The following is a 26,002-nucleotide window of genomic DNA, read 5'->3' as shown; positions in this document are numbered from 1 at the left end:
TACACAGAACATTATGTTCTTATAAGGCAGAAGTTGTACTGTGGTGTTGCTAGTATGGCATGAACCCACAGAAGCAGAACTGGCTGTGCTAGATCATAGGCCTTTGGGCTCTCAGAGCTCGTGGAAGTGGCCATCATGAATGGAGGCATTGACTTCGGTAACTTTTAGGATTTGAGTAAGTGTACCATAGTTGGTGGTAACTCACCACTTGCAGCTGAACAAGCAGCAGTAATAGTTACCACAGTTGCTATGACATTAGCTATAATGTAATGAAAAAACATTACATTATGTGGTTTTCTTTCTTGAGAGATTCTTTTACCTCTCTCCCTCACACCCCTACCTCCTTCTCTCTCTCTCTCTTTCCCTGTCATTTATCAATCATCTAATGTCTAACCACCTATTTACTCAGTGCACAATGGAGCAGACTCAAGACAGAAACTGGTATTGTTATATATATTTTAATATGACTCCTTTTCCTTCCCTTTTTATAACATTGCCCAAACATAGTCATACTTTGTGGAAACTGAAACACTGAATATGTATTTTTCTTCCAGGAAAATGTGGGAAACAATATTAGAATTATACCCAGAATTATACTTTATAAAAAATGTTCTACCAATATAGTGATCCTTGCATATCACAAAATTAAGCCTTTATTCAAAAGAAGGGTGTAGATTTATTATCAGATACTTTATATTTATTTAAATAGTTTTGGCTACTCAACATTCCTCAAACCTTGTAGCTACTGAAATCTTTGTCTACTTACTGGATGGAGCTTTCGATGCGGGTAATAGTGAGGAAAGCAGCAAGATTTGCTGTGTAAGATGAGATGACAATCAGTGCAAATAGCCACCAAGCCCCCATCATCATTCGAGTAGCCAGAGTTGTGTATGGGACCTCTCCACCTGTGGAAAGAAGCAAATAGAATAAAATAACATCAACATGTATTTATTGAGAATCTGAGGTCTTACACTGTCAATGCCAAATTAGCTTTTAAGTACTGAAAAATCTTTTGACCTAACAACATCGGCATGGATTTCTGTATTTTGGTTATATTTATTACTTCATATTTAATTCCCTTTTATGATACTATGTAAGACCCAGCCAAAAAGAAGCATGATAAATAATTAGTATAACTTATTTCAATGATACTTCTTCTACCTTCTTGTTCAGCCCTAGAATTAATTACCCTCTTATTATAACCACAGATAGCTACTTTATTTTCAATGCTTCATTATTTAGTGGTTAGGTGCTATTAATACTATTATGTCTATATTTAATACAACTTTTCAGATTTCTACTTCAATAAATAATATTGAAAATAATTTTTGGTTAATTTCCCTAGGATCATAGGTATTTTATATATGTGTATATATATATTTTTTTATATAACATATAACATAATATATATAATTACTTTATATTGATATCACATCTTCATTAACTATTCATCTACTGATGGATATTTGGCTTGTTTCTATATCTTGGCTATTGTAAATAATGATGCAATCAACATAGGGGTACATATACATTTTTAAAATTAATTTTAAAAAATTCCAGTATACTTAGCATAGAGTATTATATTAGCTTCAGACATATGATGCAGTGATTCAGCAGTTCTATACATTACTCAGTGCATATCATGATAAGTTTACTATTAATTGTCTTTACCTGTTTTACTCAATTTCCCACACACCACCCCTCTGGTAACAATCAGTTTGTTCTGTATAGTTAAGAGTTTGTTTCTTGTTTTATCTATCTCATTTTTTTTTTCTTTTGGTTGTTTGTTTTGTTTTTTAAATTCTACATATGAGTGAAATCATATGGTATCTGTTTTTCTCTGAGTAACATTTCACTTACCATTATACTCTCTAGCTCCATCCATGTTGTTGTAAATGGCAAGACTTCATTCTTTTTTATGGCTGAGTAATATTTCACTATATATATATACATATATGTGTGTGTGTATATATATATGTAAAATTTGTGTGTATGCCACATCTTTATACATTCATCATCATCATAATGGACAGTTGGGTTGCTCCCATAATTTGGCTATTGTAAATACTGCTACAAAACATTGTGGTGCATGTATCCCTTTGAATTAGTGTTTTAGTATTTTGGGGGTAAATACCCAGCAATGCAATCACTGGATCTGAATTAGTGTTTTCATTTTCTTTGGGTAAATACCCAGTAGTAGAATTACTGGATCATATGATATTTTTATTTTTAATTTTTGGAGGAACCTCCATATTGTTTTCCAGAGCAGCTATACCAGTTTACATTTCCACTAACACTTCACAAAAGTTCTCTTTCTCCACATCCTTACCAACATGTTATTATCTTTTTGATACTGGCCATTCTGACTGGTATGAGATATCTCAGTGTGGTTTTGATTTAAATTCCCTGATGATCAGTGATGTTGAGCATATTTTCACGTGTCTTTTAGCCATCTCACGTGTCTTTTAGCCATCTCTATATCTCCTTTTGAAAAAGGTCTATTCAGGTCCTATGTCCATTTTTTTAATTGGCTTATTTGTTTTTTTGGTGTTGAGTTGTATAAAGTTACATAAAGTTTTTACACTTCTTAGAGTTGTTATCACAAACATGAAAGAATATTTGTTGAATTTCATTTATCCATGGCATAAAATCTTCAACTTGGGTAATTCAAATATTCTTGTGGAATCCCCCCAAATTATTTGATATCTGCACTTAGAAATCAAGTGTTAAAAGTAATAGGACTGTTGACTTCCAATTCTGGTAATTCAAAACAATAACTGACAACAACTAGACAAATTATACATCTCATGCATTTCAGAACTAAAGAAGCATTAAAAAATTAGAAAACCAAGGTCCTAGAGAAGAAGATAACCCAGAAATATGACCTGGTATCTAGAACTGCTTTTCCTTGAGATATAAATGCCACTTTAACAAAAAGAAGCTAAGAGACTGAGAAGGTAAACAGTGCTTTTGAAAGCTTTCAGAACTTTAATAATTAGAGCTTGGGTCTTGCCATATGGAGGTAGGTGGGACAGAAAAAACCAGAAAATACTCATTTACTTGGAAACCAATATTACAATTGTATGAATCCATGGGTCAAAGAAAAATCACAAGAGAAAAATATTTTAAAGTTGACAATAATAAAAATATTGCATACCAAAATTCCTTAAATTTTAAGAGCTAATGAGATGCAGCTGAATTTGTGTTTTGAAGAAATGAAGTGGCATGTTCAAAATATTGAAAGAAAATAACTGCCAACCCAAAATTATATATACAGTGAAGTTTTCCTTCAGAAATGGGGGAATAAAGACTTCCAGAAACAAAGGCTGATGAAATTTATTATCAATAGACCTGCTTTACAAGAAATGCTAAAGAGAGCTTTCCTAGTGGAAGTGAAAGTACACAAATTCTCAATATAAAACCTTAAAAGTATATTGTAAGGGGCACATGGGTGGTTCAGTTGGTTAAGCAGCTGCCTTCAGCTCAGGTCATGATCTCAAAGTCCTGGGATCCAGCTCCATATAGGGCTTTCTGCTTGGGGAGAGCCTGCTTTTCCCTTTCCCTCTGCCTGCTGCTCTGCCCACTTGTGCTCTCTTTATCTCTCTGTCCAACACCCCCCACCAAAAAACCCCCTCCAAAAAACCTTAAAAAAATATATTATAAATCTCACATGTAATGGTAAATTTATAGTCATAGTTAAATTTTGCAATGTGATACCAGTGGTATATAATTCAATTAAAACTCTAAAAGTTAAAAAAACTAACATAGTAAAAATAATCTATAATAATTTACAATAATAATAAAAAACTAAAATAGTCTATCATTATTTACACAATACTGAAAAATGTAGTTGTAACTGAAATAACCTAAAGTATGAGGGGGAAGGGAGGTAAAAGTATAAAGTTTATAAATTCTATTGAAGCTGTTATCAGTTTAAAATAGTGTGTCATAAGCTTAAAAGACCTCCTGGTAACCACAAAGAAAAATCATGTAATAATTATACAAAAGAACATGATAAAGAAGTGAAAGCATAGTGATACCAAAATACATCAAAACATATAAAAAGATTGCAGGATAAGAAATACGGACAAACAGATCTATAAAACATTCAGCAAACAGTGAGAAAAATGGAAATAGTAAGTTATTACCTATTAAAAATTTATTTAAATGTGAACAGATTAAGTTTTCCAAGTAAAAGACATAGAATAGATGAATGGACAAAAAAAAATCAAGACCCAGAAATATGCAGTCTAAAAGAGGCTTATGTTAGTATTAAAGACACATATAATGAGACTGAAAAAAAAAGGATATTTCAAGCAACATTGATAACAATAACAAAATTCAGACAAAAAAGACTTCAAACTAAAAATGATAAAAAGAAACAAAAAGGTCATTATGTAATGATAGGGGGGGTCAACACATCAAGAAAATAAAACAAATACAAATATTTATGTGCCCAGTACTGAAACATTTAAATCTGTAAAGCAGAAACTGAGTTGAAAAGAAATAAAAATTAATATGGTTGTAGGTAGAGACTTCAATATCTCTCTCTTAACAATGGATAGATCTTTAAGACAGAGAATCAATAAGGAAACAGTGAACTTGAAAAACACTGTAGACTAAATAGACCTAAGAGAAATAAAGTGAACATTTTATCCAAACAGCAGCTACACATCTTTTCCAGTGCAGAAGAAAGATTTTCTACAATAGAGCATATATTAGAACACAAAACCAGTCTTAGAAAATTTAGGAAGATTAAAATTATACCAAATATCGTCTATGACCACAATGGCGTGAAACTAGAAATCAAAACAAGAAGAAACCTGGGAATTCATGAACACACGGAAATTAAGCAATACTGTCTTCAACAACCAATGAATTAAAGAACATATAAAAGAAGAAATAAAAAAGGCTTCTTGACACAAATGAAAGTGGAAATACAGTATACCAGAGCTTGTGGAATACAACAAAAGCAGTTCTTAGAGGCAAGTTAATATCCATAAACACCTCCATGAAGAGGCAAGAGGGACCCAAATAAACAACCTAGCTCTATGTCATAAGGAACTAGGAAAAGAAGAAACTGAGCCCAAAATTAGTAGAAGAAAAGAATAAATATTAGAGCCAAAATAAATTAAATGTGGAAAAGCAAAACAATTGAAAAGACTAACCAAACTAAAAGTTGACTCTTTGAAGAGACAAACTGAATTGACAAACCCTTAAGTAGAATAAACAAGGGAAAAAAAGAAAGAACCCAAATTAGTATAATTAAAAATAAAAAGGAGACATTACAACTGATACCAGAGAAATTCACAGTATCATAAGAGGCTACTATGAACAACTATTCACCAACAAACTAGACAACCTAGAAGAAATGGAAAAATGCTTAGAAATGTGTATAATTTTCAGGACTGAATCAGAAGAAATAGAAAGCCTGAATACACCATTCACTAATAAGGAGATTGAGTCAATAATAAAATATCTTCCAACAAAGTAGAACCCAGGACCAGATTGGTTCACTGGTGAATTTTACCATACATTTAAAGAATTAACACCAATCTTAAAACTCTTCCAAAAAACAGCAGAGGAGGGAATCCTCTCAAACTTATTTTAGGAGGCCAGCATTATCTTGCACCAAAAACAAGAAAGGATGCTACTGGAAAGGAAAACCATAGGCCAATATCCCTGATGAATACAGATGCAAAAATCCTCAGTAAAATTGTAGTAAACCAAATACAGCAGCACATTAAAAAGAATCATTCACCAAGAAAAGTGGAATTTATCCCTGGAAGGTAAGGATGGTTCAACATATGCAAATCAATGAAAGTGATACAAAACATTAATGGAATGAAAGAAAATAATCATGTAATTATCTGAATAGATGCAGAAATGCATTTGATAAAATTCAACATTTGTTCATGATAAAAATTCAACACATTAGGCACAGAAAGTACATATCTCAATATAATAAAGGGCATATATGACAAGCCTATAGCTAACAACCTACTGAATGGTAAAAGGTTGAAATTGGGAACAAAATAAAGGTGACCACTCTCATTATTTCCAGTCAACATAATATTAGAAGTCCTAACCAAAGCAATCAGGCCAGGTAAAGAATAAAAGCTTTCAAAATTGGAAAGGAAGAAGAAAAATTTCTCTATTTGCAGATGACACAATTTTATATATAGAAAATCCTGAATATTCAACCCAAAACTATTAGATCTAATCAATAACTTCAGTAAAGTTGCAGGACACAAAATTAAAATATGAAAATCAGTAGCATTTCTATACATTAACAACAAATTTCCTAAAAAATAAGGAAATCAACTTCATTTACAATAGCCTCAACAAGAGTAAAATACTGAGGAATAAATTTAACTAAAAAGATGAAAGATCTGTACTCTGTAAACTAAAAGACATTGATGAAAGAAACCAAAGAAGACACAAAGAAATGGAAAGGTATCCTATGTTCATGGATTAGAATTAAGACCATTAAAATGTCAATAATATGAAAACCCCTCTATAGAGTCAATGCAATTCCTAGCAAGATTCCAATGGTATTTTTTATAAACATATATTTTTATCCCCAGGGGTACAGGTCTGTGAATCACCAGGTTTACACACTTCACAGCACTCACCAAAGCACATACCCTCCCCAATGGTATTTTTTAAAGAAGTAGAAAAAAATACATTTAAAATTGATATGGAACCACAAAAGACCCCAAATAGCCAAAGCAATCTTGAGAAAGAAGAACAAAGCAGAGGCATCATACTTTCTGATTTCAAGCTGTACTATAAAGCCATAGTCATTCAAACAGTATGGTACTGTTGTGGCATAAAAACAGACAAATAGAACAATGAACAGAACTGAGAGACCAGAAATAAACCTATGTACGTACAATCAACTACTTTTTAAAAAAGATTTTATTTATTTGACACACAGAGAGAGATCACAAGTAGGCAGGTGGTGGGGGTGTGGGGGGAGTTGGAAGCAGGCTCCCTGCTCAGCAGAGAGCCCAATACAGGGTTCGATCCCAGGACCCTGAGATAATGACATAAGCCAAAGGCAGAATCTTAACCCACTGAGCCCTCCAGGTGCCCCACAATCAATTAATATCTGAAAAGGGAGCAAAAACACTCAGTGGAAAAAAAAAATTCTTTTCAATAAGTGGTGCTAGAATAACTGGATGTTCACATGTAAAAGAATGAAATGACTATATCTTAACACCACTCATAAAAATTCACTATGAATGGGTTAAAGACTTAAATGTAATACCTAAAACCATGAAACTCCTAGAAGAAAACTTAGAAATAAAGTTCCTTGACATGGGTCTTTGCTTGCTAAAGCACAAGCAACTAAGTCAAAAATAAACAAGTGGGATTACATCAAACTTAAAAGTTTCTACACAGCAAAATCAACTATGAATAAAGTGAAACATACAAAATGGAAAAAAAATTGCAAACCAAACATCTGATAAGTGTTCTTATAAAAATATATAAAGATCTCATATAACTTGATAGCAAAAAATAAAAATAACCTAAATAATAACTGGGGAAAGGACCTAACTGAAAAGATGCTCAACATCACTAGTCATTAGGGGAATGAAAATGAAAATTGCAATGAGGTAATTACCCCATGCTTGTTAGATTGGCCATCATCAAAAAGATAAGAGATAACATCATCAAAAAGATAAGAGATAATAGATACTGTAAGGATGTGGAGGGAAAAAAACCCTCCTGTACTGTTGAGGGAATTGCAAATTGGTGCAGCCACTATGGAAAACAGTATGGAGATTCCTCAGATAATTAAAAACAAAATTGTCATAAGATCCAACAATACCATTTCAGGGAATATATTCCCTGAATATATTGAAAAAATATCTGCACCCCTATGTTCACAGCAGTGTTATTTAGAATAGTCAAAACATGGAAAAACTTTAAGTGTCCACTAATGGATAGATGGATAAGAGACTTGTGCTCTCTCTATATAAAATACCTACAATGGAATATTGTTTATCCATGAAAAATGAGGAAATCCTACCACTTGTGACAACTTGGGTGGAATCTGAAGACATTATGCTAAGTGAAATAAGTGAAATAGAGAAAGACAAATATTATATGATCTCACTTACATGTGGAATGTAAAAACAACAACAACAACAACACACACACACCCCTCATATAAAACTACATCAGATTTGTGGGGACCAGAGGCACAGGATGGTAGGAGGGGGAATTAGAAGAACTTGTTCAAATGTACTAACTTCCACTTATAAAATAAAAAAGTACTAGAGATAAAATATACAACATAGCTACAGCAAATTTCTAATGAAACATACCAAAAAAAGAAGTTGAGAGTCCATCTTAAAAGATATCATCACAAGGATGTCCTTTTTCCTGTATCTATATGATTATTTTGATAATCATTTCACAATATGTGTGAATCAGTGCATCCTTCTTTATGCTTTAAACTTATACAGTGATGTATGTCAAATATTTTTCAATAAAAAAAGGTCATGGGAATTCACTGCATCAGCACTATAAAGTAGAGAAATCCTATAATCATTTTGGTAGATGCAGAAAAGGCACAGATAAAATTTAGTATCAGTTTTTCTTTTTAAACAAACCTAGAAATAATCCAGCCAACTAGAAATAAAAAGATTGTTCTTAGTTTTGCAAAGAGACTTTTCAGAAAACCTGTAGCAAACATCATTCTTATTAATAAAATAAATAAATATATATATTTAAAGATTTTATTTATTTGAGAGAGAGAAAAAGAGCCAGAGAGAGCACAAGCAGGGGGGCAGAGGTAGAGGGAGAAAGAAGCTCCTTGCTGAGCAAGGAGTCTGATGTGGAACTTGATCCCAAAACCCTGGGATCATGACCCAAGCAGAAGGCAAATGCTTAACCAACTGAGCCACCCAGGCACCCCCAAATAATTATTTTTTAGAGACTCTGTTAAAGGCTACAAGTTGTTACCATTTGTATTCCATTGAAGGTACAAAGTGTAGTGCAACAGCCAAATGACAACAACAATAAAAAAAAGAAAAAAAAACTTAAGAATTGGGAAAAAATGAAATAGAAGTTGTGGATTGGGGCTAGTAGGAATATTTATGTAGAAAAGCTGAGATAATATAGAGTAAATTACTATTGTTAATGTTAGTTGTCAGTTTACTATAGTACAGACTCAATATTCAAATTATACTGCAAGAAAATCTTAAAATATGGAATTAAAAATATATGCCATTTGCAATAGCATTGGAAATATCAAACAACTAGGAATAAAGATGTAAAAGCTCTCTACATGAAACTCTATTAACTTTCTTGACTGGAATAATATTAAATAAATGGATGGATATATCATGTTTATTGATCCAAAGACTCCATATTATGAAGATATAAAAAGTCTTTTCAAGTTGATCTATAGATTCACCAAACTGTCAATCCAAAACTTTCAGGTTATTTTTGTGAGAGAGACAGAAAGAGAGAGAGACTAAAATGCTGAATATAAAATTTATATGAAATTGCAAAAGAATAAAAATAGCCAAGACAATGATCAAGAAGAAGAAAAAGCTGACTAGTCAGCTGAAGTCAGACGGTCTAGCTGACTATAGCTGTATACAGTAATTAAGACAACGTGGCATTTATGCAAGGATAGACCATATCAATGAAAATTATCCATGTATGCATAGACACTTGATTTATGCCCAGCTGGCAAGGCAATATATAGAGAAAGGGAGGTCTTTTCAGAAAGTACTACTAGGTCAACTTGGATATACATGTAAAACAGAGTAAAACTTGTCTCCTAATTTACAACATGCACAGAAATCAATACTGAATAGCTTATATATAGATATATAAATAGTAAAACCTCTAGAAAATAATATAAGAATGTTTTTAGTATATCCATAAGATATATGGTAGCAAAAGATTTCTTAGAGTACAAAAGATCGATAGATTTGACTACAGTAATACTCTGTAGTTCAAAAGATATCACTAAAAGAGTGTAGATAAGTCATAATAGAAGATCTTTGTCATACACATATCTAACCAAAAAAACCTTTATAAATCAGTAAGACTAGAACAGATAATAATTAGAAAAATTGGCAACAAGAGTCTTCATAAAAGAAGACAAACATAAATAAGGGTGAAAATGTGGCAACCTCATTAGTTATTAGGGATATACAAACTAAAAGAAAAATGGAATACTACTAACAGAACCACCAGAATGATTAAGGTAAAGAAATAGTATCAATTGTTGGCAAGGATGTGGAGTTACTGGAGTATTGTTGGTGGGATTGTAAATTGATTCAATCATTTTGATAATTCGGCAGCATCTCTGAAAACTACTATATGCTTTTCTTAAGACTCAGCAATTCCACTTATTAGGTATATACCCCAAAGAGGAATATGTGTACCAAGAGACAAGCACAGGAAAGCTTCATAGCAACGTTATCCACAACAGCCTTGAACTGGGAACAACCTAGACACTCTTTGAGAGTAGAATGCATAAATTATGTTATATTCATACAATGGAATATTGTACAGAAACGAAAAGAAACAGATTTCATTTAGGCATAGCACCATGGATGGATTTCAGAAACTAAATGTTGAGTAAAAAACAAACAGAAGAACCGCATACTGTATTATAACTGTTCAAATATAGGCAGTGTGAATGGGAGGGCTGGTAATCCTGTAAGCGGTTACCTTTGGGAATAAACAATTAACAGTTGAGACAGGGCAATGGGGGCCATGTTCTATCTTTTTCTAGGTAGTAATTACACAGGTGTTCCATTGTTGGTGGTAATTCAGTGAGTTGTACTCTTAAATTTTGTACACTTTTATGTATGTAAATAATACTTCACAATAAAACTAAGGAACAGAAGAAAGTAAGGAGAAAGAAACAAAGACCATTTTTCCTTTTTTTTTTAATTTCCCCTCTGTCTCCACAATTTGGAAAAAAAAAAAATACTTGCCTAGATTCAGGATGCTAGAGGAGACCATCAGATGGAAGACAAAAAATTATCTATTAAATCAAAAACACAATCCCACATGGCTAAAGTATGGAGAATTTTGACTGGCAATTCCTGACATTTCAGGAAGCAATTCCTGACATTTCTGTAGAAGCATGTGGGATTTGTATTTCCCAGAGTGACACCTATGCTATAGGGAAAAATCTTAACACAGATTTGAATGTTTATGTGACTGGTTTGCTACATCAAAAAATGTATCAAACCTTGCTATTGTATATATAATCTTGCTTACAGAAGTAGTTAAAAAGATAAAACAAAGTTTTTCCCCCAGGCAAGATTATAAAACTTGATAATTTCACCTGAGTCAGGCAAAATTTTGTTGCTTTAAGTCTTATTCTGTGTGAATATGTATGTATGCATCTGTGTGTGTATCTGAAAATACGGAAGAGTGATCATTTAAGACTCTCCAATTTGGTTGTGTGGTATCAGCTTCTCATAGGTTTTAAAACTCACAGAGTGTTTATTATATAAATCTTGGACTATGGTACTCTTTTATGAAATGTGATTTTAAAAAATTAAATTATTACTTTTCCTTATAAACATTTTTTTAAATTGGATGCTTATTGGAACCAGGTTCTTAGCAGAATGTATAAATACTCTTATAGCAAATAGGAAATTTCCAATATTATGGGTGACTGAATATATTCAAGTAAACTGGCTAATTGGAGTGTTAATTTATATTAAAATGTTTCAGACTTAGAAAAATCAGTTTAGAAAATATAAAGGATATTGTTAGCAATTAGCCATTGCCAGGGCAATCCCATTTAAGGGGGAGAAAAAATGTACAACTCTCCTAAAATGCTTAAGGCATCTATGTCATATTTATATACTAGTCAATTCCTTGGAACTCATTCATAAATAGTCAAATTGACAAACTGGCTGTGGATAGATAGGAAAGTGCTTTAATTCTTTCTCCTTTAGTAGAGGGTGCAGGGGTAATAAGAAGGGGATTGTGAGATACAGGTAAGATTTGCTGTTGGCCACAGCACAGTAGGTCTACTGTTTGAATCCATTTGCAAGGTAGGGCAGGTTTCTACAATGTGGCATGTCTAAAGATTTTATTTATTTATTTGACAGACAGAGATCACAAGTAGGCAGAGAGGCAGGCAGAGAGAGAGAGGAGGAAGCAGGCTCCCTGATGAGCAGAGAGTCCGATGCAGGGCTCGATCCCAGTACTCTGGGATCATGACCTGAGCCGAAGGCACAGGCTTTAACCCACTGAGCCATCCAGGCACCCAACAAGGTGGCACGTCTATTACTGCTACAAAAGTTAGCTTTAGGCAGTAAAGAGGGATAATGTGAAATCATATTGTGTTATCGTGTGAAAGTTGGGCCATTTAAAATTATCTTTTGGTATTTTCTTACCATGGCAAGAACAAAGCTTCAGCTTGCAGATAGTAAGTGTCTTTGAAATTTCGTATCTACTTCTATAAAGGTAAGGAAAATCTTAAACTCTCTTTGACAGAAAACATAATCTAACTAGAATTTAATAATGTTTTAGTTGAATTACACTTACTTTTTATATTTAATGCAAACAACACTGCTTTTCTATTTGTATCGGCAAATATAACATTCATTAAAAACAACTTTGACCCCTCTAGAGTCTCATTTTCAAAGACTCTACTCTCCTATGCCATCATCTATCTTTTTTGGTCTGTTTTTATTTTAATCACTGGGTGCTCAACATCATCTATCTTTTGAGCTTCCTTCTTCCATCAAGTCCAAAGACTCACGAACAAATGCTGCAATGAACACAGGGATGCCTATATCTTTTTGAATTACAGCTTTCATTTTCTTCGAAGAGATACCCACTAATGAAATTGCTGCATCACATGGTAGTTCTATTTTTAATTTTTTGAGGGACCTCCATACTGTTTCCCAGAGTGGCTGGACTAGTTTGCATTTGCACCAACAATGCATGAGGGTTCTTTTTTCTCCACATACATGTCAGCATTTGTTACTTCTTTCTTTTTGATAGTAGCTTTTCTGACAGGTAGGAGATGATATCTCATTGTGGTTTTGATTTCTATTGAGATTTTCATGTGCCCATTGGACATCAGTATGTCTCCTTTGGAAAAATGTCTCTTCAGAACCTCTGCCCATTTTTAAACCAGATTGTTTGTTGTTATTGGATGGTATGGATTCTTTATGTATGTTATATATTAATCCCTAATTGTATATATTATTTGCATATACCTTCTTCAATTCAGTAGGTTATCTTTTTATTTTGTTGATGGTTTCCTTTACTGTGAAGAAGCTTTTTAGTTTGATGTATTCTCATTTGTTTATTTTTACTTTCATTTCCCTGACTTTTGAAATCAGATCTAACGAAACCAAACCAAACCCACAAAACATTGCTAAGACAGATGTCAAGGAACTTATTGTCTGTTTTCTCCCAGGAGTTTTATAGTTTCAGGTCTTATGTCTAAGTCTTAATCCCTTTTAGTTAATTTTTGTATATGATGGAAAACAGTGGTCCAATTTTATTCTTCTGCATGTAGCTGTTAAGTTTCCCCAACACCATTTATGGAAGAGACTGTCCTTTTCCCATTTTATAATCTTGCCTCCTTTGCTGTAAATTAATTGACCAAATATGTGTGGGTTTATTTCTAAGTTAAAGATTGTGGTTCCAGCTAATTGTTCTGAAGACTTCAAATAATACCAAAGGTAAGGGAGAAATTGAAGGCAATGAATTATAAACTCAGAAATAAGGTATAATTTGAAAGTCTTGTTGGCAGCTTTGAAGGAGTCTTTTAAATTATATAGTTCCAGGGCAGATAAGACTGAGGACAAGACTTGGGCTTGACTGTAAGAGCAGCACAATTCAATCTCCAATTAAATCTTCTGTCTTATATAGTCTCATGGTTAAGTGAAGGGCACTGATGGGAAATTTGAGTTTCAAAATCCTTCTGAACCTCCTTGGTATAAGAAGCAATCTCTCATCGATTGTGAAGGAATCAGCCTTCCTCTGCATAAATGATTCTAAATGCCTCGACCTAGGGAATCACAGTTCTCTCCTGAACTCACCTACCTTACCCTTTACTGCCTCCAGATACAATTTAGATCCCAAATAACTGTTAGAGAAGTATAAAGCCCCCTTATAAAAGTTTTATATCATACAGAGTGGAGGATAATTATCATTTAGGGAAAATATGTTGTTTTGGGAGGTAACGATTTGGGATTTGATATTTCAGATATTGACTTAAGAGTGGTGATAGTAGTTTGTTAGATTGGCTAATTGAAGGATGGACCAATAATGAATGGATTTTTGAGGTAAACTATACACAACTTCTCTGGTATTCTATAGATATTCAGGGAGGTGGAAATGTTGGAAATGGATTTTTTCTGAACAAACTTTCATCTCCCTATCTGGGAAAGGGACAATCCTTTTACAAAACATTAAGAGGTACATGGGAGGGGTTTGGAGTACAAGCATCTTTGAAGAACTCCGTATACTGGTACTTGTAGGCAATGTATAGCAATGTAATGGTAGCTTTTTATAAAACCTTTGTAAAGTAATATAATATATGGTAGTCTAAACCTCTAAATTTTCAAAAGCAGAATACTTAAATTAGAGATAGTGTATCTAAGAAAATATTATTTCGCCAGTGAAAATGTAATAAATATGAGATAAAATTATAAATGTGGCATGACTAGTAGTATAAAAAATTGAATCTTTTTTTTTTTAAGAGTTAATTTATTTATTTGTCAGAGAGAGAGATGAGCGAGAGCAAGCACAGGCAGACAGAGTGGCAGGCTGAGGCAGAGGGAGAATCAGGCTCCCTGCCGAGCAAGGAGCCGGATGTGGGACTCGATCCCAGGACACTGGGATCATGACCCGAACCGAAGGCAGCCGCTTAACCAACTGAGCCACCCAGGTGTCCCAAAAATTGAATGTTTTATATCAAGTTGAATATAGTATCCCAGGTTGGCAGAGGCTAAGTAGAGATGTTTAACTCTCAGAGACAAGGTAAAATTACTATAATATGACATGCTGTTTATGAATGATAATTGGAGTATACTGTCTGTCCTTTAGCAATGGCTTATCACAGGGTTCCTAAATATGAAATAGATAGGTAGCCTACCAAGGAGTTTCTTGATATGTATAGGAAAAAAAGATTCTAGATCTGAGGGCAGAAATATAGCCTCTCAATTGCTGAGTGGGAATTTAGAGCCTCTTAGTCAAGTTCCTAGAATTCATCCAATTTATGATTCAGAAACCCAATATTAAAGAAAAGAACAAGTTAGCATCTGTTGATAGGTTCTTTTTGAAATTTTTCTTAACTAATTTTTAATACCAGTAGTCTGACCACATTTATAATATTCTATTTTTTCACATTTGTAAGTATTTTAATTCCAATTAGTTAACACACAACATTATATAAGTTTCAGATGTACCAGAGTGATTTAACACTTCCATACATTATGTGGCGCTCATCACAATTGCCCTCCTTAATCCCCTATAATATCGTATGCTGTTTATTACATTTTCACTGGCTGAACAGTATTTTTCCAGTCAGATATACTGCAGCTTACTTCAGTATCATATTTTTGGAAATGCAGAGGTTTTTTTTTTGTTTGTTTGTTTGTTTGTTTGTTTTAAAGATTTTATTTATTTGACAGACAGAGGTCACAAGTAGGCAGAGAGGTAGCAGAGAGAGAGAGGAGGAAGCAGGCTCCCTGCCGAGCAGAGAGCCCGATGTGGGGCTTGATCCCAGAACCCTGAGATCATGACCTGAGCCGAAGGCAGAGGCTTTAACCCACTGAGCCACCCAGGCGCACCCTGGAAGTGTAGAGGTTTTATGCTACCATATATTATATTGTTATAAACATCTTTTTTGATAGAATCCATAAAAATAAGTTATTTGGTGAAAGAAATGAAATTTTTTGTCTTATACAAGTGTTAAGCATTTTCAAATACATTTTATAATATTTTTGAATAAATAGATACAGGTAATGTTACTAATCTTTTGTTAACTTTTATCTTTCTGAAGTGTTGACATTTCAGTTGAATGACAAAATATTGTTCTGGACTAACTGAAAAGTCTATTTCCAGATAAGCAAAAGTAGACTAGGAGGCATTAGATGATGTAATCAAAATGGCAATTTCCTATACATGAGAACACTTCTCTAATTTAATATTTACATTTCCATAGTAATTATAATATATATAAAGCTGTTTATAAATTGCAGTTCCTTTTCCCCCACTCTTTAACATTATTTATACACTTCTGTTTCGATGAGTTCTTTATCAGTTGAATAATATATCTCGGCATATTTCACTTTTTCTTAATTAATGACAGTCTTTTACACATACAAATGTCATCTATACATAATCCCCTGAGATAAGAATGCTATTCTGATCAAGTAAATAAAAGATCATTACTGCTACAGTGCAGATATAAGATATCACCATTACCCAAAATGTTCCTATGTAATTCTTTCTGGTCAATCTCTATCCCCCATGCTTGGCACTAGGCAACACAAATCTGCTTTCTGTCACTGTGAAATATTTTTCTTTTTCTATATAAGGTTCTTTTTAATTTCATATGAATGGAACGTAGTCTTTTAGGTCTGGCTTCGTTTTACTTAGCATAAATGTTTGAGATTCATTCATGTTGTTCCATGTGTTAGTGGCTTATCCCTTGTTAGTGCTGAAAAGCATTCCATCGCATATATCACAATTTGCTTATTCATTCACCAGTAACTAGACATTTGTATCATTTCCAGTTTGGGGCTATTATAATTACATTTTCTACACACATTTCCAAAACGTTATTTCAACATTAGAACTTCCTACAGAAGAAGATAATCTTTAAAATTCTTGAAATTTCAGGATTAACAGAAGTAGGTAAGTTTTACTGAACTCAGTAACGTGGGATATTTCTAATGAATAAATCTGAAAAATGAAGTAAAAATTAATTGTAATCCAATTAAATAATTGCTAGCTATACCACATAACCCAGATATGCTGATTTTAACTTAAGTTCCATGTATCCACTGCTGTAACTCACAGTAGAATTAAATTGAATTACATTACACACAAGTAACACTTGGCAGTTTCTTTTCACAATGTTTTCATTATTCCAGCCCACATAAAATTCCCACTGTTTCTAATGAGCTAAAGAATTAAAAGCAGCCAATTAAGAGACGGTTTTCCTGTCTGATCTTGCAAAATTAAAACATTTGAGATTTTAGTAATTTAATCGAAAAAGGGATTTCAGTTTCCCAGTTTGTAAGGTGGACTACAATGCAGTTAAACACAAGTTGTACCCAAAGTAATAGTCAAGAATCTTGAGGTGAAATGCTACTGTGAAAGGTAAGCTTCCCTAAACACAACATCAAGGATGTATGGGTGAATAATACATATTGTGTTTACCATGATTCCCCACCACAACCTTTACTTTCATATCCACAAGAATTGGAGCAGTGATGGTATTTAGAAAACCTTGTCATAAATCCCTTCTCTAGATCTTAATCAATCAAGGATTTTCCCCCCATCCTGTACTAATTGCTTTTATTCAATACTACAAGAAACATGATCACAGGTGGAACGAATTCAACTAAATCTACTCAGAGTAACTTGTTATATACGAACTTTATTGGGTAAGACCAATCTTTTAGAATACTAGTTAGCAAAATCTTTTTTTTAAATAGAACTAGCTAACCCATCCTGAATTAAGATATGTACCCTTTCAGAGATTTTGAAATTACACTGAAAATAGAAGTTCTTTTCTACTTTTTAAGGTTTTTTGTTTTGTTGCCTTTTTTATTTTTTCCATAAAGCAGCTTCAGTATGTTTGAAATTGACTAGCTAGTCTAAAACTTTATAGTGTATATGGTTATTTGCTGAAATTTCCACCAACTCATGGATCTGCATTATATGGTATTAATGGTTAAACTGCAGCTTCTGCACAAAGCAAAATGGGCACAGTGTGCCACATATCTTCCTTGAAATCTTATTTGCAACAAAAAATGCATTTGTTTACTTCTTTTTCTGTTTCCTTTCCCAGTATCTATCAAAAGGACCCTTATAAATTTTAATAATATAAATAAGATTTTGCATCTAAAGAACATTGATATCACAACCAAATTTCAAAACGATGGTGGAATATATCTCAAGTCCTCATTGACATCCAGTATATTTCCCAACATTTGTATTGTTTCCACAGTTACGATTTTCCCAAAAGCACACACATTTAAGAAGTGCCCCTAGAAATATCTTCAGCCTCTGTATTCCTGCTATAATTTTATCTATTCCATTGTACTATTTTAGAAGTCTTGTTAAAAAAATAGTAAAAGGAGAATCAATTTCATCTTTTCCCTCTTGGTTTATCTTTAGCTCTGTTAGCAAATGTCTTGCTTTGTAAAACTCAAGAGCATAAATCCAGGATTTTGATAAAATATTTAAGTGTATTGTGGAGGGTATGTGCTTTGGTGAGTGCTGTGAAGTGTGTAAACCTGGTGATTCACAGACCTGTACCCCTGGGGATAAAAATATATGTTATAAAAAATAAAAAATTTAAAAAATAAAAAAAAATATTTAAGTGTACAGTACAGAGAATTTTTCTATCTAATATTACACAATTAAAATATTGAGAGTTTAGTAACTCAATTTACAAAGAGAGAAAGATACTCAAACAAAGCCTCTAGAATCTTGAGACAGTTTTCATGTAGTTTGGTTCAGAGATGAACTGAGATTTCTGAAGTCACGTATGTCACCCTTTTGTTTTCTCTGTCTTCTCTATTTGTCTTCATTTTCTCTTTAGCTTATTTTTTATTTATTAAATTATTTGATTCATATTTTAAGGTGCTTTGTTTCTGTTTTTAATACACTGATATTATCAATTACTTATCTGCTTACCAAAAAGAAAAAAAAAAGGAACAGTACATGGTTTGAACAACAAATATATCATGATTTTAAAAAAACATCCAAGTCCCTTTGCTGGAGGCCCCCAAATTATTCTTTTTTCTTTCTGTACTATTTTTCTTGCTACCTGCTGATTTTACCAAGAGATTTGCAACAAAATGAGGACTGGGAAAGGCACTCAATGAGGAAATGTTGTCTGGATGACTAGTCATTGTCAAACAGCATGAAGCAAGACTGCCATTGAGTCTGGCCTGCCACTCGATAGTGATGTATTAGTTTTTAATTGTTTTAAAATAATTATAGCAAGGCCTAAGCCACCATATAAAACCACTATATAAATTCTAGTGCCATTATTAACCTCATTTTTCAGAGACCCATCAATCCGTGGTTCTGAGCAAAAGTGCACCCATTTTACCAATCCCAGAAGCATCAAAGTTCAAAGGGTCGGAAGCAGTTGTCAATAGGAATCAAAAGTGAAGTGGACCTCAAAGTGAAACTTTCCATTACCTCTGGAATTTCTGAGACTAATTCCTGAGCTAGCCTTCTATATCAATGCATCACTATTTTCACAAGGTCAGAAAATGCTGATACTTATTCAATCCGTTTTAAATGATGATTTAAGAGCCAAGCGTATTTTTAAAGCTCCAAAATACCATTCAAATCCAGTAACCTGTTAACTACCATTGAAGATTAGTTTCAAATTTACTCATTTATTGAGTATATGGCAAGATTTATAATATGGTAGAGAAGGGAATCATTTATACTGTGAATTCAGTTTTTCAAAAACAGTATCCAGCCTTTTCAGTTTTGAACTTTTTCTTTTTTCCTGTTTTCCAGAACTCTTATGTTTTAAGTTCTTAGGAGGACATCTTAAAAAGCAGAAAGAAAAAATGGATTCCTCTCTGTTTTTTTCTTCTTTTCTTTTTCTTTTTTAAAAATATTTTATTTATTTGAGAAAGAGAATGAGTTAGAGACAAAGAGAGAGAAAGAGAGCATGAGAAGGGGTAGAGTCAGAGGGAGAAGCAGATTCCCTGCCCAGCAGGGAGCCTGATGTGGGATTTGATCCTGCAACTCCAGGATCTTGACCTGAGCTGAAGGCAGTTGCTTAGCCAACTGAGCCACCCAAGGGCCCCTCTGGTTTCTAGCAGTACATTCTTTTGAATGATAGGTTGGAAAATGGTCAAAGGAGTTAGATTTTTGGCGTGCTGTTGCTACAAGAAATTTAATGAGATAGACTATAGACATTTATTCAGTATGTGGGCTGTATATATTTAGATAGAGTTCAGTAAGTAATACAGACAGGCCTATAATTGGACAATGTAAAATAATTCATATCCTAGCGATTCCCACAATACCGCTGATTGAATAAGAAAATGTATATGAACCAACAGCTCATGGGTTTCCTGTGTGTGAATGCAAATATGTAAAACTGAATGCATTTTAGAATTTTACATAAAGCTTAACTATGTTACTTAAGGAATATCTCCTCCTCTTCTTGTCTTCTTCCTTTAATATACCACATGGGTGTGATTTGTAGATTCTCTCAGGAATTTCCAAAGCATTTTCAATCTACAGCCCCAGGAGTCACCAAGTCAAACAAAGATTTGAGTGGAATAAATGAGCAATGGAAAAGTCAGAAAACAAGTTCACATTGTTGGGCTGAAGTGGTAAAATCCAAACCAGGGATGTAATGAAGGTAGGAAGTAAGGTCAGGGAAGAGAGGGATCAGGGTGAAGTTGCAAAACAAAACAAAACAAAACAAAACACAAAAACCTATTAAATTCAAGCCAAAATCAGGAAGTAAGAGATTAAAAGCAAAGGTTAGGGAAAAGAGTAATCAAAGCTTCTATATGTTGAGTATTTATTAATGTACCAGGCATTGTGTTAAATGTTTAGTAAACATTTCTCAATCTTCATCACAGTCTTATGAGTTTCCACAGCCAAAGTCAAGATCTGAGACTAGTAGGGACAGACTTTTGCTCACAGCTAAGGGAAAAGCCTAGGTGGAGAGTGACACATGTAGAATCTAGGAAGCCTCACCGTTTCTCCTCCCCCAAGTACATTTCTTCCGTTAAGTTTTCTGGCTTATTACTGCTGCTTAATTTTCTCCCTCTGTTCTCCTCAAGAATAAGGACAATAGGATTATAGTAGGCTGAACAGGCCAAAAGTTAGGATAGATTCGTGCAAACAAAACTAAAATAAACATGATAATAGTTTAGATATCTACAAAACTTGGAGAAAAATCTTCATTATTTTGTATCAGAAATAACTTACTAAGACCAAGATACTTTCTTGCATGACCTGTATGGAACAATCAACTTAAAACACAATAATTATAATGAACTGGTGATCTTGGGAGGTGTAACATATCAAGAAGATAGGAGGAAGGTGATACTACAAAAATAAGAGATTTTTAATGATGAATAAATAATAAGAAAATAGGTAGGTGAAAGTTTTTTTTTCTTTTATTGTTCTGGGAGGTTGGGCTACAATTCTGCATACCTTAAATTCATCCTTGGGATAATTCAACTGGCACAGTGCATCATTTCCTCCATTTAATAATGACATATAAACTTTTTATTGAATCATTAAAAAATTTTAAGCCCAAATTATTGGATTTGTAAATAGCTATTATATAAATATTTTAAAATTACTTTGACAAATAACTTTGTAATAAGTAACCTCAGACTAAATAGGTTATTTGCAGGGGGATAAAACTTTCACTTTATAAGTTTTACATGCAAACAAAATGGTAAGTTATTTTTTTGTTTCCCTTTTCCCTGGAGACATTCATTCACCTTGATTTTCTGAATAGGCCTATGGAAAATAGAAAAAATATGTATTTTTTGTTTATTCCAAGTTTCACAGACTTAGAAATTTCTTCTCTGTCCATATGGTAATACACAAGAGACTCCTGCAATTGTTTAAGAATGCAGGCTACTATTCAAAAAACAGACATGGTAGGCAGTTTTTATGTGAAGATAATCTCCAAAGAATTGTTATTAATATTAATTATGGTCATATGAGCCTAAGTTTCTTGTGCAGTCCTTCTGCAACTTTCCTTTTCTTTCTTTATTGTGCTACTCATGATACAAACCTATTCTAACTCTACCATATAATGAACTTTTCAGTGGACAGATTCTTTAGAAAATATTTGACTCTTGCAGACAAATAATGAAAACCAAACTAATCACTGGGTGATAGTCATCTTTGTGGCTTAATACAGCTCTTTGTTGTTGTTTCTTTAAAGATTTAATTTATTTGAGAGTGGGTGAGCGAGTGAGCATGAGCAAAAGAGCAGAGAGGCAGGGGGAGCTGCAGAGGGAGAGAGAGAGAGAAGCAGGCTCCCTTGAGCACACGCCCTATGCCTAGGGCTCCATCCCAGGACCCTGAGATCATGACCTGAGTTGAAAGACAGATGCCTTAACTGACTGAGCCACTGAAGGACCACTTAATAAAACTCTTCATAACAACTTTTAGAGTCTTCCTCTGCCTAAAAATCTTTGGTGGCTCTGGAAATAGTAACTTGGAGATTATTTGATGCTGTGTATGTGTGTGTGTGCGTGTGTGTGTCTGTGTGTGTCTGTGTGTGTGTTTTACAAATGAAATTTTAAAAAAATTGTAAGGATTGGACGAGCTACTTTGGGTACATTTTGATCAGCTACTTTTTTCTTTTGTCCTCTCTGCTTTTTATGGAGCTGTTGGATTTGGATTCTGAACCCCCATCCCCTACTTCCCATTATCATTTTGAACATGACTCTCCTTTATTGTTAGGTGTATAAAGGTTTTGCTGTGTATTTTTAAGTTATTGGAAATGCCCACTGCATTATATGGTATAATTACATGGTATAATCTATAAACACCAGTAATACACATTTAAATGGTTGAGGTAACTTTCAGACTGCTTTTTGTCTATGTCCTTAACATTAAGTTATCAATGACAGACTCTGAGCTTTTGTGTCTAAATGATTAATTTAACATTTTTTCAGTGTTTTAATGTTGCCATGTGTTATACCCAAGGAATTGCCTCTGCTTGAGTATGTTTAAGTGTCTTCTAGGTATCTAGTGATGCAGTGATGTAAAGCTGAATTTTACATTACATTAAGTTACTTTTTTTTTTAACAAATCCTTTAAAATTCTATTGAAATTTATATACTTCTAATTATTGAAAATGTGCAACTATGAAGTATGGTATTATGTTTGGTTGAAAGTACCAAAAGTCTTAGAAGTGTGCATATACATATCATCTAACTCAGAAGTTGCATATATAAGATAATTTCCTAAGAAAATAACCAAGGGTGTGTATAAATATTGAACCACCAGAATGACTTTTTACAATTTTATAAGCAAGAAATAATAAAAAATTTAGGAAAACAAATTATATATGTATACACACATAATATATAGGCTCTGATATCAATAATAAATAATGCTATATAAGAATAACTAAAGGAATAAATGGTTTTCAGAATGTACTGGTAATTTAATTTCAAAAACTTCATATGCAGTGTGAAACTACTGTTTTATATCTATATATGAATGTATTTTCTGTATACTGACACTCAGTATACTCAGTGCTAAATCCTGTCATGTATATTTCTAATACATTCTCTTTTTTCTATTTTTACTGCTATTTTTGTATTTGAGGTGGTGGTAGCTAATATTCTTCAGGCTAATATGTCAGCTGATTGACTTGGCATTGCATGGAACACTGGGTGTTATACACAATGAATCATGGAACACTACATCAAAAACTAATGATATACTGTATGGTGAATAACATATCATAATAAAAAAAATTAAAAAGGTTAAAACAGAAAAAAGAGTCTTATAGTCTCTATACCATCCTTCATACTGTCTCTAAATAGCACAGATCATAAAGCTATTTGGATTAAATGCTGTTATTAAATTTATAATCTAACATAACTTGTTCACTATGATTAACAGGTACACTCTATCAGATCATTTGCCAATAACATCCTAACTTTAATCTGCATGAATAAAATATTAAATTTGGGAGAAGAAATGACAATGCATAAACTGATGAAAAGAAAGTATATGATTTTTAAGCCAGAAAAGAAAAATATAACCATGAATATTGTTTCAACCTTCAATTCCCACATTTTTTTGGGTTAAGGGGAAGTTTTCCAGCTAAAGCATCTTGATCAGCAATAACACGACAAACTGAAGATCAAAAGTACCAGATCAAAGCACTTTAAGATCAGCCTGGGAGGGTCCCTGAAAGCTTCATCTCTGTTTTCAAACCTCTCAGAACCACTATAGGATTTTTACCATCACTGTTTTTTTGTAGCTGAGTCGACAATAAACTAAAAACAGGAAAAAACAAGTGTTATAAAATGCAGCGTTGTTGGAGATGCTTATCTTGTGAGAAGACAGCTTAAAAGTTGGAAGTAGTGGCATTTTTCCCCCTTATAACTTATCTATAAGACACAGCACAGCCACTGTGACTTTCAGAGTGATTATCTAAATATCATCTGTACAGAAGCAAAATAAAGGTGGAAAAGGGTTTTAATAAGATTTAAAGATTTTTTTTCTATGAAACTTATTTCATTTCATTAATACCAGATGTTGCAATTTTAAAATTTGGTTTCCATTTTTAAAAAGGAAAATGATAATTTTTTTCTATTTGGCTTTTCTCACTCTTCACTTCCTTTGAATTCTCTGATTTCAGGTATTTTTTAATTCTATTTCCCGAAGAGTTGTAAAACAAATTAGACACAGAAGATGCATAGCGAATAAACACTGTGTTTGTTGGTTTATTTTAAAATCATTTAAAAGAGTAGAGTTGCATTTTACAATGTCATAAAGGAAAAGAAAAAAATAAAAATATGCTATTTTAAATGAAAATCCTTCTTATATTGTAAGACTATTTAGCTACTACTTAAAAGCAAAGAGAAAAATTAATATACTTTATTGTTTCTTGTTTTTGAAGACCATATACATTGGGTTACTTTTGGACACCTTTGCATTACAAGATACTTGTTTCACCTTTACCAGTTAGTGTTGTGAAATATATTAAACTATAGTGACATATCAGAAGGAGGTATTCTAAAGGAGAAATATATATATGACATATGTAAAGGATAAATACATATATAGTTATAACATATATAACATACACAACATGCATGTAATATGTTGGTTTATATGTATATATATGTTAGTTATATAGTGACAGGAGGAGGTATTCTAAAGGATATATATATATATAAACATATGTAAAGGAGAAATATATATAATTATAATATATATAGAATATATATAACATGTATGTAATATGTTTATTAACTTATAATACTTTGTCATGATAGTATTTGTTTGGTATGTGGAATCACCTACACTTTGGATATGTACTTATGTCATTATTTATAATATTCTCAGTTGATAAACTACCTAAATTAAATGATAGTCTCAGATAGTCAGATTTGAAGTTTAAATTGCATTGCACTCAAATCTTAGAGTGAAACAAGTAAGCATATCCAGCTTACAAGTTTGACCTCTGCAATTACTGTTCATTTTCTAAGCTTTACTGGGTGCAAATGCATATTAAATTGCCTTTTGGTGCCAGGAATGACTTTTTCTCAGCCAAATGACTCTCTTTTGGTTCATCAGTTAGGTATGTATTCTATGTAATTTAGTAACGCAAAAGTTATTCATTCCAACTTATAAATGTCCATCTTGGACATTTCATGGCCAGCTTCATTATCTTACATTATTATAAAAAATGTGTTTGTGCTACTAAAGCAAGTTTTAATGCTTATCCTTTTTAATGAATTATGCAGGTCATCAAATATAATTTCCAACTTGCTTAACTCAATTCAAGTCAGCATTTGTAGAACGTCAATTGGGTCAATACTAGTTCAGAAGAAAAAATTTAAAAAATCAATGAACATCAGAGTGAACATTTTAATTTTTACTCTTTAACCTAAATCATGCTCCATATTTAGAGGATTGACTATTACAGATTCACTGTGAAATATTCCGTTTTCAGAAGTGTCACTATCTATACAACTATCTGCAACAACTATAGGGGGACCTATTCAACTATAATTGTACTATTTCCTGGCACTGGCTTAAGATT

The 26,002-nt window shown here is 32.9% G+C and overlaps 1 protein-coding gene across 5 annotated transcripts in view; it reads right to left on the bottom strand.

Moving 5' to 3' along the window:
- Positions 1-26,002, bottom strand: part of GRID2 (glutamate ionotropic receptor delta type subunit 2) — a 1,491,890-nt gene that overhangs the window by 266,556 nt on the left and 1,199,332 nt on the right. For all 5 annotated transcript variants that reach the window (XM_032332901.1, XM_032332902.1, XM_032332903.1 and 2 more), the window contains one exon: positions 767-905. In XM_032332901.1, the coding sequence (XP_032188792.1) occupies positions 767-905 (139 nt within the window). The remainder of the gene's footprint in view (positions 1-766; positions 906-26,002) is intronic.

The sequence above is a fragment of the Mustela erminea genome, chromosome 2, assembly GCF_009829155.1.
Source record: "Mustela erminea isolate mMusErm1 chromosome 2, mMusErm1.Pri, whole genome shotgun sequence".
Lineage (NCBI taxonomy): Eukaryota > Metazoa > Chordata > Mammalia > Carnivora > Mustelidae > Mustela > Mustela erminea.
Note: the sequence above shows the minus strand (reverse complement) of the source record. Positions and strands in the feature narration are given on the sequence as shown.